General features: G+C 47.4%; 1 protein-coding gene across 5 annotated transcripts in view; it reads right to left on the bottom strand.

Moving 5' to 3' along the window:
* Positions 1-15,690, bottom strand: part of GRIK3 (glutamate ionotropic receptor kainate type subunit 3) — a 153,085-nt gene that overhangs the window by 56,771 nt on the left and 80,624 nt on the right. For all 5 annotated transcript variants that reach the window (XM_029080717.1, XM_029080718.1, XM_029080719.1 and 2 more), the window contains exons 2-3: positions 1,675-1,851; positions 291-548 (exon numbers count right to left, since the gene is read on the bottom strand). In XM_029080717.1, the coding sequence (XP_028936550.1) occupies positions 291-548; positions 1,675-1,851 (435 nt within the window). The remainder of the gene's footprint in view (positions 1-290; positions 549-1,674; positions 1,852-15,690) is intronic.

The raw sequence follows: 15,690 nt of genomic DNA, 5'->3' as shown, positions 1-15,690 counted from the left end.
GTTGTGTGACCCCGGGCAATTCACTTCACTTCTCTGTGCCTCAGTTACCTCATCTATAAGATGGGAATTAAATGCTCCTCCCTCCAATTTAGATTGTGAGCCCCATGTGGGACAGGGACTGTGCCCAACCTGATTAACTTGTATCTTCCCCAGCACTTAGAGCAGGGCTTGGCAGCGCTTAGCAACTACTCTGTTAATTATTTCACTCCAGGCCCATCCTCCACCTTCAGCAATGCCAGGCCCACAGGCTTGTGACTGCACTCAAGTGACGCCCCAAAGCCTCTACCTACCTGTGCTGTCGTCATACACCACAGTGGCCGACCGCCACTTCAGGTACTGAACGAGGTCCAGGATGGCGTGGCTGAGAGAGGCGTAGTCGGGGTAGAGGTTGACATAGAACGTGTCCTTGTTGTCCAGCGGGTGATGTTTCCAGCGGAGCTGGATGTGGGGCACCTCCAGGGCATTGCAGATCGACTGGACTGCGTTGGTACAGGATCCTTGAGATGGCCCAAATATGGCGACCACCCCCAGGGCTAACTGGTCGCAAGCTGGAACAGACAGAGGTGACCGAGGTCGGTAGGCCCGCAGCCCGGATAGATCTGCTTGTGGATCTGCAGACCGTAAGCTCCCCGAGGGCAGGGATCGTGTCTGCCAACGCTACGGTATTACACTCTTCAAAGTGCTCAGTCCAGAGCTCTGCAGATGGTAAAAGCTCAATAAATACCTACCCTACCCCCTTCTCCCACACAACGGGCCCACTCGTGCGCGGAAGTTCAATTCACTTGATCTGGATCCCCACTGGATTGACTTGGAGCAGTAATCCCAATCAACCTGTAGGCTTCCAAAGCACAATTACTTCATTTGCTCATTTAATTTCCTCACCCTTTGGCCAAATTTTATTACTTTCAAGTAGGGGTTGGGTTACTATGAAGATCATATAAGCATTAAGTCTAGAAATAAGAGGAGGAAGACGAGAAAAGGAGGGGAGGTAGAAGAATTGTACTTTCCAAGGGCTTAGTACAGTGCTCTGCACACAGTTAAGTGCGCAATAAATACGACTGAATGAATGAGTGAATGAATGAAGAAGATAAGCGGGCACTGCTGTGTAGTTATGTTCTCACCCATCTACTCTCCCTCATCCTCAGGCCCACACCTATTACTGCTTACAATTATATGGTCCAAAAAAAACCCCAAAATGTCTTATTTCTTCTTCAAAAAACTGGAATGGGGAAATTATAAAATGGACACAATTACATGAGTCAGTATGGTAAAAGGGTAGCTGGGATCGCCCTCCGACCACTGACTCTTAACAGTCACTGGACTATCATCGCAGCCAGTTTTTCTGTGAACGGAAGTACCCACTAGATTGTAAGTTCCTTGAGGGTAGGGATCATGGTTCCTATTTTCCATCATGCTCTCCCAAGTGCTTAGAACAGCACTTGATGCACAATCCTTGTCTGCTGGGTGACCTTGGGCAAGCCACTTCACTTCTCTGTGCCTCAGGTACCTCATCTGTCAAATGCAGATTAAGACTGTGTCCAATCTGGCTTGCATCTACCTCACTGCTTAGTTCAGTGCCTGGTACGTAGTAAGGCGTTTTACATTTAGCGCAGTTATTTTTATTACAACGGGGACTCAATAAAAGCAGGAAAGGGTATCGGGGCACACACTAACCTTTTTTGGTGGCTTCAAAGCTGTCATGGAAGTGTATCCTCTGAATGTCATAGGTTAAAGTGGTGTTGGGTAACAAAGTCCTATTTCTATTGATGATATTGGCTGAAAACCTGAAGGCTTGTTCTTCTGCATTCATGACCTGGGCATTGGGGCCATCTGCATACTCGAAGATTCCTCCTGCCAGAAATAACAAAGGAGAAGTGAGCCCAACCTGCAGAAAAACATGCCCAAGCCCAAGGGAAAACCAGCAGGTACTTTGGCGCAATGCCTGGTGCAGGGGAAGCACTCAGTATGTAGTCCTGCTTGGTGGATTGGGATCATGCATTCCTCATTCCAGGGTACTTGACTTCTCTCCCACTCGTTTCCCCTACCCCGCTTCCTTCTGGACCTCAGGTGCCTCTGCGGGTCAGTCTACTCAATGGGTCCAACTCCAGATCTGAAGAGGAAACAGAATCCACCTACGAGGGACAGAGACCTGAACAGCCCCAAGTCCAAAAGCCAGAGGAAAAAAGTTTGTTCTCGGTTCAGCTGGACAAGAACGGCTTCCTGAGGGTCCCTTCCCCGCAGCTTGCCTGCACGGGCCTGAAAGACCCTCATCCCAGAACGCCTGCAAATTTTTCTGCCTGAGGTCCCTCGACTCCCTCCCAGAATCCCACCCGGGCTACAACTTGTCAGCTCCGTGCTGAGCGGGAATACAGAAACCCGGGGCGGGCAGACACGGGGGCTCAGTTGGGTCGATCACCGCATCCCGAGGGGAAGGGCTTCAAACCCAGAATGTCCGGATTTGCAGAAACCACCACAAGGAGCTCCGGTACCAGAACCACCACCCAAACCACTAGCACCACCGGCACCACGTATTTGCTGAGCATCCCGAGCCTGGTGCGTCATGCTAAACCCTGCCTTCCTCTGCCAATTCTCCATCCCCCGAGAACTGAGAAGAAGGGCTCGGAGCCCGACACAGAGAGCGGTGGGGTGGGGGTTGCTGTTGGAAAACAAGAAGCTGGTGCATTATTCAGTTGACCTGGAGCGCTTTGCCACTTAACACTAGTGTATTTAAAAATAAAACCCCATTTAAAAGCATTTTAAAATCTCCTACACTATCTTTAAAAAGCCACAACTCCCCAGTCTCCCCACCTGACTGACTCCTCCTCCTCTCCCTCTCTCCCCACCAGCCTAATTGCTTAGAAATCCAAACTTAAAAACAGGGATAAGTGATAAGTGATAAGGGATAAGGGATAAGCATAAGTGATGGAGGACGTCCAGGGCTCGCTCTCCCTCCTCCCCACTCCGACGGCTCCCTCTGGCCCCCAAGTCCTTCCCTAGTATACAAGAGGCAGCCTCCTCTCCAGCCGGACATTCCTACCGGCTCCGGCTGGGGCCGCGCACCATCTGATCGGCTTCTACCTCGTTCCTTTGCTCTTTTCCGTTTGCACACGCAGGCCCACGATCATTATTTAAAGAGCCTAATAGCTAGGTTGGCGCAGTTGATTAATGCATAATCTTAATCATGATTACACGGTGTAATTGGCATTAATTTGAAGAGCCAGTTAATTATGAAAATAATTGTCGCCGCTTTCTGCTTTGACAAAATGGAGACCCGGCGGGATCGTTTCGTGGGGGAAGCTGGGTGAGACTGCCGGGCTGAGGAGAATACTTGGACCCGGAGTGAATCTCTCTCCCAGGAAGTGGGGACTGGAGTCCAGGAGGAAGGGAGAGGCTTTGCAATAGCAAGAAAATCCTAGCTCTGTCCCCCCTCTCCCGGCTCAGGACCTGGGATCTGACCAGGTCTCTGACACAGCCCCCAATCCCCATCGAATAACAATGTCTCCTTCACCGGGAACGGCCCTGGTTTTTCCCCGGGAAGGTCGGATGGTCCCACTTTTCCCGGCGGAGAAACCAGGCCTCTGCCAATTCATGCGGAGGAGGCAGGGCCGTCTCGGCGTCTTCCCTCGCTTCATCTGGGCTGTGAAAGCCGGCGTTCGTGCTCACAGCGACTTCCAGAATTTCCGCCTCCCCAAACGGGGCCTGGTGCAAAGATACCTAAAAAGTCTCATTTTTATCACACTCCTAGGGGACAGGAGAGGACAAGGATCTCCTTTCCAGGGAATATGTCTGCCATCTCTGTTTTACTGTGTTCTCCCAAGCGCTCGGTACAGTGCTCTGCACACAATAAGCACTCAATAAATACCACTGACTGATTTCTAGGTCCCAGATGTTCGCGCCATCCACCCCACGCTGAATATCCAGTCAGTCAGTTGCATTTATTGAGCACTTACTGTGTGCAGAGCACAGTATTAAGCACTTGCAAGAGTACAGCAGCAAGGGCTGTATCTACCCACTCTATCGTACTCTCCCAAGCACCCATTATGGTGCTCTGTCCACAATAAGTGCTCAATTGGTGCCGATGATTGATTGGATAATCACCCCAACATCCCTGTTGCTTCCTCCCACCTGTAATTTATTTTATAATCTGTCTCCCCTTAGATTGTAAGCTTCTTGAGGGTAAGGATCATGTCTACTGTATGGTACTCTCCCAAGAGCTTAGTCCAGTGTTCTACAAAATATAAGTGCTCCATAAATACCACTGATTGTCCAAGGAAGATGGAGAGGGGCAGAAAGGCCGAGGGGAGGGAGGCCAGAACCATGACTTCAGTCCCTCTGGCAGAAGGCAAGAAAAATTTAAAAAGCCACACTGACATTCCGAATGGAACCCCAGGCAATATAGGGGTGCTGCAGCAAATACATCCTGGAGGAGACAGGAATTAGCTGATGCCTCCATTTTATTTTCCCCTTAATAACTTGGCTACATTCGAGCCTGACTCGGTCCCTTTAAAAAGCAAAATCCCGGAATGAAGCAGACCATAAAGGCAGAAGAAAGACTCTATTTCCACTGAGCCCAGAGAGGAAATCCACAGGAGAACATAGAATGGAAGCACCTGGGTGTTTCAATTGCTCCCCAGACATTTTATTTCTATTTTTCTTAGTTTTTATTTTTTTATTTTGGTTTAAAGTATCCGAGATGTCGTGGAGACTAATTGAGTTAGTACTTACTGGGTTTATTGCTAATGGCCTTTTCTGAGTACTGGCTGCCTTGCCTATACGGATCACAGCTTTCTCATCTCCCCTTCCTCGGCCTCCCATGGCTTTGCAGATGTATGAGATCTGAGAAAGCTTGAGGGGGGAGGAATAGAGGGGCTCACACAGCCGGGACCCCGGCCGCCTCGCCGAAGCTGCCTCACAGTTTCTTCGGACGACCAGAGTGTGGGGATCTGGGTGTCCGGATCAGTTAATCAATCAAATTTATCGAGTGCTTACGGTGTGTTGAGCACACACAGTGCAATGTTGGTAGACACGTTCTGTTCCCGAGAGCTTGGAAGGCAGCCTGGTCCAGGGGAAACTGCTCTACACAGGTAAGTGCTCAATAAGTATGACTGAATGAATGAAAGAGCCCGATAATGGCAGTCAGGAGACCTGGGTTTTAATCCCAGCTCAACCCCGGGCCTCCGATATGACCTTGAGCAAGTCACTTAACTTCTCTGTGCCCCAGTTTCCTCTTCTGTCAAATGGGGATGAGGTACCCGCTCTCTCTTCCTCTAAGATCGTGACAAGCAGTATGGCCTACTGGAAAGAGCATGGGCTTGAGTCAGAGGACCTTAGTTCTAATTCCTGATCCGCCACTTGTCTGCTACATGACGTATGGCAAGTTTCTTAACTTTTCTGTGCCTCGGTGCCCTCATCCACACAACGCACAAAGGGCTCAATAAATGGAATCGATTGACCTATTGATCAGACAATGAATACTGGGATGAACCGCAAGTTTTGGCTGCTGTCTCCTCCTCTAGGGACTGCAGAACTTGCAAATACACACGCACATACACTTTTAGTCTGAAGATAGACTGCATCTTGGGATTTGAATGTCTAACTGCAAAGAGAGAGAGAGAGAACACAACGGGATTCACTTCAAACTGTCCCCGATAAAGACATTAAGCTGCAGAGGGAATAAGTTTACTGGATCCCAAAGGCGATGCGTTTAATGGTCTCCAATGTACTATAACACCGCCAACATTTCAGTACGGAAGAATTATGCTTTCCTACCCTGTGTCAACAGCCAGCGGATAGATCATCTCATTCTTAGACAATACGGTGGGCTCCTGGGGGGAGGGTCTTTCCTCCCAGGGGGCAAATTTAGGACTTGACTGGAGTTCATCAGCCAACTCTCAACTACGACGTTGACTCAAAAAAAAAAAAGCTAACCCAGAAAACAAGTCCCACTGCCACCAAGAAATCCTTCCCCCTGTAACCAGCCTGTGATGATCAAACCCAACAGGCGTTTCTGAGCGAGTGGGAGTGGAACTAGACCCAGGAAAATGGAGCTTTGGGGGACGATGAGCCTTGTGCCTTATTACCCCGCCTGTATATTTTAATATCAATTGTTGGGCAGGTTAAATACTTATTCGGCTGCATTTTAGCTTAAAACAAGTTAATTGATCTCTAGAGATCTTGAATGAACAGTGGAGAAGTTGCACTAATTAGAATCAACTAGCCCCTCTGGTTTTTTGGACCGTGGAAAATCCTGCTGGAGTGACAGGAGAAGCCAGGAAGGGGGAGCATGGTTTTATAATAAAGCCAAACTGCAGGGCTGGTTAGAAACCCCCTGTCATAAAAATCAGATCCCTCCCAGCTCCTTCCACCCCCTTCCTCCCTTCACAGAGAAGGGGACAAAAGATGCAGAGCCTCGGTGTCAGAGGACCTGCCTTTTCTCAATAGGCAGTTCAACTTCGGGGGAAGTTTTGAGGAAACTGACTCATTCTGCCCATCTGAACATGCCTAATAATAGGAGGTCCTGGGTTCAAATCCCAGCAGGGTCCTAAATCCTCAGGAGGAGGCCATTTCATTAACTATTATACGTTATGTTACACCCCTGTACGCATCTCCTTTACACTTTGCTTCGACACACAAAGACATAGACAAATCACTTGGTTTTTCCTGGTTGAAATCCTGTCCCTGAAAGTGAATCGCAGCAATCACCAAATTAGGTCCTCATATCTACCCTAGATGGAACCCCAAGCCCACCTCTCCTCCTTTTCCTAACTTGGCTCTCTCCATTGACCACGCCACCATCCTCCCTGGGACCCAAGCTGGCAACCTTGCTCTCATCCTTGACCCCCCTCATTAGGCACTTCCATCCAAACATTTGCTGAAATCTGCCAATTTTTTCCTCAAAAGAGCTCACAGATCCACCACTTCCTCTCCACCCATACAGCTACTATTCAAACACTTGTCACATCACAGTGAGACCATTGAATCGGTCTCCTTGCTGGTCTCCCTGCCTCCAGCTCGCCCTCTGCCTTGGGTCAGTCCATATTCTGAGCTGCTGTCTGGATCTTCTTCCTGAAGCAAAGCTCCAACACTTGCCTTCCGGCATCTCCTCAAAACCTTCCACTGGTTGCCCATCCGTCTACCCGTCAAGTCAAGACTACTCACCATTGGCTTTAAGACTCTCCACTGTCCCTCTTCATCTTCTTCATTGGCTCTCCTCACCTACTCATACTCAGATATCCCCACCCTCAAAGCCCTTCCAAAATTCCACTGTGTTCAACAAGCCTTCCCCCCCTAATTACTACTACACAGAAAATCTCCTCCACCCTCCGGCCCCCGTCTAGCACTAGTGCATTCATTTATGCACATCCTTATCATTCCTGCATTCGTGCTCATTTGATTGTTTACGGTAGATGAGAAGCAGCGTGTTCTAGTGGTAAGAGCGCAGGCCTAGGAGTCGGAAGATCTGGGTTCTAGTCCCGGCTCTGACACCTGCCTGTTGTGTGATCACTTGGCTTCTGTGTGCCTCATTTCCCTCATCTGCAATATGGGGATTCCGTACCCATTCTCCCTCCTACTGTTAGCCCCATGTGGGACCTGATTATCTTGTATCTACCCCAGCGCTTAGTACAGAATAAGTGTTTAAATATCACAATTATTATTATTTATTCTGATTCCACTAGTTCATTTTCTAGATCTTTATCCTCAGAGTGAAAACTTCTTGTGGACAGTGAACGTCTTGTGTGTCTGTTGCATTTTTCAACCTTACAGTACAGCACAACTGCATTAAGTAGGTGTTGGATAAATCAATCCACGGTATTTATTGACTGTTTTCTGTTGCAGAGCACTGTACTAAGTGCTTGGGAGAGAAAAATCGAGTAAGTAGACAAGACCCCTGCCCTCAAGAAGTTTATAATCAAGGGGGTGAGACAGTAGTGACAGGGAATGGGGGAGTAACAGAATATTAAGAAATGTACATAAGTGTTGTGTAGGCAGGAGAGTGCTTAGGAATACAAATTTGGTACATGGGTGATTCGGGGGGAGGTAATAGGATGGGGAGGGAAAAGATTTGTCAAGGAAGGCTTCCTGGAAGAGACATAATTTTAATATCATTCACAGCACTATGTACATACCCATAATTTATTATTTATATTAATGTCTTTCTCCCCCTCTAGACTGAAAGTCCCTTTTATTTTAATGGACTCTGTTAAGCGCTTACTATGTCACGGGCTGGGGTAGATACAAGTTAATCAAGCCAGATCCAGCCCCTGTCCCACATGGGGCTCACAGTCAAGGAGGAGTGAAAACAGGTACTGAATGCCCAGTTTGCAGCTGAGGAAACACACACAGAGAAGTTGAGTGAGTCGTCCAAGATGACACAGCAGACGAGTGGTGGAGCCGGGATTGGAACCCAGATCCTCTGGCTCCCAGGCCAGGCTTTATCCATTAGGCCGTGGTATTGGACTTTCCCAAGAACTTAGTAAAATCCCCTGCAGAAAGTAAGCGCTCAATATATCCGACTGATTGATTTATAGGGCTTGGAAGATGGGAGAATACTCTAAGTACAACTACCTTTATTATCACCTCTCTCTTCCAGCCCCAAGGAGCTGTGAAAAGTTCCAGAATGTCAGAAGGCCCAGAAGCCAGCAGGCCCTGCTATCGGCTGGCTTCATTTGTTGGTGTTTTCTGCTGGAGCAGCTCAGTCAGAGCCAGTGTTCCCACACACTTACTGCCAAGTGCCGACCGCCTAGCACCTTTTACTCCTTAAACAACCAGCGGAGACACTTGCCTCTGAAAAGCGGCTACTTTTTATAACACTTTTCTCTTCCCCGCTGACAGCTAGCACTTCATGATAGCATTTTGACAGCTTCCTTCCACTGATACTAAACTTCAAAGAATTCTAGTTGAAGGAGCTTTTAGGAGACCCTCTCCTGAGGGGCTGGGACAACATGGCACAGCCAGCCGGAACCCCCACCCCCCAATTCCCCCAGGGGGCAGATAAGAATAATGCCCTCCAATCCTTTCCCCCCACCCCGGCACACACATACACACACACTCATATATATATATATATATATCTCCCACCCCCAGCAACTGCCCAGATCCTCATGTCTGGATTTTTCACCAGCACGAAGTCTCGCTGGATCTCTGCTGGGGTCTAGTGGTGAGAAAAGCTCTATTTCTCAATGGGACCAATTTGTGAATCTGCGTTCCCTCTTGCACACACACACACACACACACCCTTGTTCTATATGGATTCAGAAAAGACAGTATAGAAGAATAAGACGGCTAACAAATACCTACACTGTGAGCCCCATGTGGGACAGGGACCTCGGATTGGGTCGGAGTTGATCGTTTGTATCTACACCAGCACTTAGCAGGCAGGTAATACCATAATCCTAATCCTCTAATAATAACGATAATAATGATTGGGATATTTAAGAATTTACTATGCATTATACATTAGGGTAGATATAATAAACAGATCGTATGCAGTCCCAGTCCCACCTGTGGTTCGCAAACTTCCTTTTTATATTTTTAATGGCATTTGTTAAATGCTTACTATGTGCCAGGCACCGTACTAAGTGTTGGGATAGATACAAGATAATCAGGTTGGACAAAACCCCTGTCCCAAATGGGGCTGCCGGTCTTATCCTCATTTTACAGATGAGGTAACTGAGGTGCAGAAAAGTGAAGTGACTTGCACAAGGTCACGCAGCAGATGCGGCAGAGCTGGGATTAGAACCCATGTCCTTCTGACTCCCAGGGTCGGGCTCTATCCATTAGGCCACGTTGTTTCTCCAGAGGCCCAGGGAAGTGGAACCTTGGGCAAGCCACTTCACAACAGACAAGTGGCGGAGCTGGGATTAGAACCCAGGTCCTTCTGACTCCCAGGCCCATACTCTACCCACTAGGCTGGGCAGATGATCTCTTAGGAGAGAGTCAGTAGCCCAGGAAAGCCCGCCAGGGAGATAGGTTGGTGCTGTCATCGCCACCGAGGCGAACCGCCTCTCCCTCCCGTAAGCGCAGCCGTTAAACATGCAGAATCTCATCTTGTTCCCCTGTACGAGAGGCTCTGTGTCACAGGAGGTGACAGTACTCTTATGGCGTGGAAGCTGTTCTACAGATGAGCAGTCGAGTGGCGAAGAGATAACATTATTAATGTTTCCGGTTAAATTAACTGATTAAAACCACCCCAGGTAAAATGTTCGTATCAGCGCTTTGCCCGCGGCAAATGAGAAATTAATGGAAGACGGTGCATGTTCTTAATGAAACACAGAGAGGGGCCTTCCGAAAAGGTATCCTCTATTCGGAGGGAGCCGGCCTGGAGGGTTGGGAGTTCCATCTGTTTCCGGGCGGGGAGGGGGCAGGTGATCATCTGACGGTGACCGGGGAGAAGCGGGGAGGAAAAGAGGCCGGTGAGTTTCCAAAAACTTTCCCAAACTGGCTGTGAGTTACCTGTATAGGATCGCTCTCCTTTTCCCTCATTCTCCCCTTCTAGACTGTTAAGCTCGTTGTGGGGCAAGCAACATGTCTGCCATTTCTGTTGTGTTGTACTCTCCCAAGCGCTTAGAGCAGTGCTCTGCACAGAGTAAGTGCTCAATAAATAAAAACTGATTGGGATTATGTTGCTTGAGAATTCGGCCGTTCCTGGAATCCAGGAAGAGCCCACTGATCCAGGCCACTGCCGTTTAGCCATTCAAGGTTTCTTTGGCCATCTGTCATTTTTTGTATTTGACTTCCCCCAAACACACACACACACACACACACACAACAAAAACAAATAACCACGTTCAATATCTCCAAGCTTCTAGTGTTTTGTTAGTCTTTTAACTACCTTCTTTAACTTCTTCCTAAAGTCCATTTACCATAGTTTTCTTTTCCCTCAATATTATGCACCCTTGAATTAGGTTTCATTTGGGGTAATAAGGGGAAGGGTGGGGGGAACCCTCCCTTTTCTCCCTAGAAGAATGTGAAATTCGATCAAATTACAGTCACAACTCTCCCTCAGATACTTTCTGAACCAGATAACCGTCCACTATTCCAAACTGAATCCAGCCTCTTGCCTTTCAATCAATCAATAAATGGTATTTATTGAGAACTTAATGTGTGCAGAGCACTGTAGTAAGAGGTTGGGAGAGTACAACAGAGATGGCAAATACTTTCCCTGCCCACAACGAGTTTACAATCTGGAAGGGGATCTCGTCGGTCCCTGCACAACCTCGGGGTAGCAGCATAGCCTAATGAATAAAGCAAAGGCTTGGGAGTCAGAAGGACCGGGGTTCTAATCCCAGCTCTGCCATTTGCCTTCTACGTGACCTTGGGCAAGCCACATCATTTCTCTGGGCCTCAGTTACCTCATCTGTAAAATGGGGATTAACACCGGGAGCCCCATGTGGGGAAGAGGCTGTGTCCAATCTAATATGCTCGAATCTCCCCCAGTGCTTAGTACAGTGCCTGGCACAGAGTAAGTACTTAAGAAATACCATAAAGTAAAAATATTATTGAGCGCTTACTGACTGCAAACTCATCCTCTAAACTGTAAGCTCATTACGGGCAGGAAATGCGTCTACCATTTCCGTTCTATTGTACTCTCCCAAGCATTTAGTACAGTGCTCTGCATCCAGAAAGCACTCAATAATTTCCACTGATTGCAGAGCACTGGACCAAATGCTCCCTCCCCACACTCCTGGAAAATTTAGCCCCAAGCAAATCGCCGGGGCTGTGAAGTTTGCCTGGAAGGTCCCCGCGGCCTGGGGGGACTTTTCTTCCTCTAATTAGTTTTCTCTTCTTGCTTCTGAGCAGGGAGGTGTTGAAGAAGGAGGGCAAGGGGGTCTCTGCCTCCTGGGGATGAGGGGGGATGACTTCGCCATCCTCCCCCTCTCCCACTCCAGCAGCAGCTCTCTCCTCCCCAGCTGCTCCAGACAGTTGCTGGTTCACGCCAGGGCCCTCGTAACTACTTCTCACCCCAGCTCAGAGCCTTCAGACTGGGGTCAGTGCCGATATCATTAGCTGTTTACTGTGCGAAAGTTCACACTTCTGGAGGCTGCATTATATCTGTCAGAAACACACTGCACACCCCACTTGCAGCTCTGCCAAGGGCCGTCCCCAGACACCCGGGGAAAGCAAATAATTTAGCACCACACAAACACACACACACACACACTGACAGCAAAACAAAGAGCAGCTAGTGAATTGCAGCTCTTTCCCAGCATCCTTCAGGCGCGCCAGCTGATAGACTCCAAACCCACTCGGCTTTGGGACCAAATCCAAGTGATTGAGGAAAGGAGGCCAGGGAGTACTGCTCGCTGCCCAAGGTCTTCCTGAAAACAAAACACCCAACTATGGCACCCACCCCCACATCCTCTGTTCCAATGCATGGTTTGTGGGCCTTTCAGAGTCTTATCCCCAAATGCCCGATGGGCTTTTCAGCTAAGCTTACCTGCCTGGCCAGTTCCTAAATTCGGCTAATCTGATGGGCAGCTGCAGACAAGTGTGGTTTCTCTAATGGGATCAGGTCCAGGTGGACGGAGTAAACCCCAGATGTTGTGAGGAGAAACAAACAAACGCACCAAAATCCCGGCTCTCTGCTCTGTATCTGAATTCTGAGCCCATCCGTACGAGCAGGAGGAAGCTAAAAATCACTGACTGTGAGCTGTTTTCCCTGGGCTGTTTTAGCCATTGTCATTAGCTAATAATAGTTAGCCAATAATAACATGAAATGTATTACCGCAGAAGATCAACTGATGAAAAATATTCATACACTGATGAACAAACGAATAACTCGTATTTGTACTGTCCTTATTTTTCTGAAGCACTTTCCTTATCAATTTCTCATATACCCCTACAACTTCTCTGGGAAGTAGGGAGAGGCAGGGGTTACTATCTAATCAATTGGTCAATCAATAATAACAATAATGGATTTAAGTGCTTACTATGTACCAGGCACTATACTAAGCTCTAGTTGGATAAAAGCAAATCGTCCTGGGGAAACACCAACAGCAAACAGTGAGTAAACTCACTGATCTGATGAGGAAAGGAGATCAGAATGTTAATCTGAGATCAAAGGGCTGCAGCAGACCCCCAGGCAGGTACAAATTAAATTAGCAGCAGATTTCTTGTCACTATTTACTTTCCTAGTTTACATTAAACATGGTTAAAATGAAAAAATGAAGACGGAGGAGAATGAGTGAGAGAGAGAGAGAGAGAGAGAGAGACTGTGTGTGTGTGTGTATGTTGTTGCATGGGAGAGGGTGCATATGAGCCAATGGGTGTGAGCAACCATGGACTTTCTGTCCATCCTGAGAAATCCTGCATAGATATAGAAACAACTGGAATGTAGTGGCTCAACTGGGAGTCAGGAAACCTGAGTTCTAGTCCAAGCTTTGCCACTTGCCTGTCCTGTGATCTTGGCCAAGTCACTTGATTTCTGGGGCTCAGTTCCCTCATCTGTAAAATAGGGATACAATTTGCGTGGGACAGAGACGATGTCCAATCTGATCCTCTTGAATTTATTATGGTGCTTAGAACAATGCTTGGCCCATAAGTGTTTAATAAATACCATCCATTATTACTAATAATTGTTCAATTATTTTAAACAGCTGTTTCACTTTGACATTCTCATGGCACCTCATATATCCTTGCTTTTCTTCCCGCTCCCCCTACATTTAATAATTTTGTATCTCCTTCCTCCTCCATTAGATTGTAAACACCTTGAGGGCTGAGAACACAGGACTTTTTGCCGCTGTATTCTTTCCAATTCTTTGTAATCCATTGGCACTGTCTTGGATGTTTTGTAACTGAAATCTGAGACCCTTACAGAAAGGCCAGATATAGAATATCAGTCAATCAATGGTATTTACTGAGTGCTTATTGTGTGCCTTGCACTCTACTAAGTGCTTTGAAGAGTACAACAAAGTGGTGTAAATATAATTATCATCACTGTGGTATTTGTTAAATGTTTTCAATGTGCCAAACACTATGCTAAATGCTGGGCTAGATACAAAATAAGTATAGTGAACACCATCCCTACCCGACTTGGGACTCACAGTCTAAGGGGGAGAGACAACAGATCTTTAATTCCCATTTTATAGATGAGAGAGCTAAGACAGAGAAGCTAAATAATTTGCCCAAGGTCACATGGCAGGTAAGTGCCAGAACCAGGTTGTTGTTATATAACAGCCATATAATTGTGGCTGGCACATAATAAGTGCTGGGGTAGATACAAGCTTGTCAGGTTGGACACAGTCCATGTCCTATATGGGGCTCACAGTCTTAATCCCTATTTTACAGATGAGGTAACTGAGGCCCAAGGTCACACAGCAGACAAGTGGCAGAGCCGGGTCCTCTGTCTTCCAGCCCCATGCTCTTTCCACTAGGCCACGCTGCTGCTTCTTCCTTTCCTGAAGAAATAGAATATACATTGTTCATTTACAGCCCATTGACAGTCTTAAAATTAGGAGGGGGGGGGGGGGGGGAACCAAAAACTACTTTTTATTTCCTAGGTACGCCTTGATTGTTCCAAAAACAAAGTAATAAATACCCGGTCCTCACATGTGATGATTTAAATGAATTGTCAGAGTGTCTGTTTAATTGCATTGAGAAAAACCGAATGCTAATTGAATATCAGATGATTATGCAACTGATACCCTTCCACTAATACACGCTAGCTGCCACCCACGAGCTGGCATGCAATATTTGTCTTATTGAGGTTAAATTAAATCTCGCGTTTCATTTTCGATATAACCCAATTCTTCGAGTCAAATGGATTTGTTTTCCCTCCTCTCTTGCAAGACTCTGAAACCAGATCCTTAAGTGAAAAAAGATGCATTGCATACCAAATGCAATTCAACAAATATTATGACATGCTGTTCATCACGGGCCCTAAATATTTAACAGTTCAACTCGACGTGATTTCTCCCTCTCACCCCCTCCAACAGATGCTCTGAATCTGTGGCTAATAGGACCTGGAGCCTCCACGCAGCAGAACCTCACAGTTTGCAGAAGGAATGAATTGGATTCCACTCGAGAATTAACGTCCGGCAGGAGCCAATTATCAGCTCTCTCCTTTGGGGGCTGATGCTTCTTTAAAGGGGGGTGGGGAGAAAGATGGACTGAGGTGGGGAGGATGGATTGTCTGGTGGCATATGCCACCTCATCTCTGCAGAAAGCGTTCCATGTAGGAAGAGATCAAAGGTCCCTAATAGATTTCAACAGGATCCAAAACTCTCCTGGAGCTGAATGCTCATAGCTGGGAACTCTCAGAGCTGCAGAGAATGAAGCTCGGAGTGTCCTGACTTCATAAAATTGAGGAGATAAAAGGTGGGGGTTTTTCTCCCCTCGCTCCGGGAAACGTGGCCAGCTAATCATGCGGTAGTGTCACCTACCCTGTCCTAAGGCAGTCTTGAAGGTAGATACATGCCTTTCTGCCTGATGCCAACCAGAATGTGGGTCAGACTGGAAACACGACGTAATCATCTTATGGATTTGTGGTTTTCCAGGATGTTGTTGTTCAGGATGAGGAGCCCGAGGGAAGGGAGGCTGGTGAGTGATTCTTAGTTGCTGACGCAGTCTCTGCCCTGATCTGAGGTTTCCTTCTCAAGGAAAAGGACTTCATCTGTAGCAGGAGAGGGTTAGGTGGGGCTCAAGGAAGAATTTCCCGACTACTGTCACGATTAAATACTGGAATGGGGTGCT

Source organism: Ornithorhynchus anatinus, chromosome 16, assembly GCF_004115215.2.
Source record: "Ornithorhynchus anatinus isolate Pmale09 chromosome 16, mOrnAna1.pri.v4, whole genome shotgun sequence".
In the NCBI taxonomy this organism is placed as follows: Eukaryota; Metazoa; Chordata; class Mammalia; order Monotremata; family Ornithorhynchidae; genus Ornithorhynchus; species Ornithorhynchus anatinus.
The sequence above is the reverse complement of the archived record's forward strand: the minus strand, read 5'-3'. Positions and strand labels throughout refer to the sequence as shown.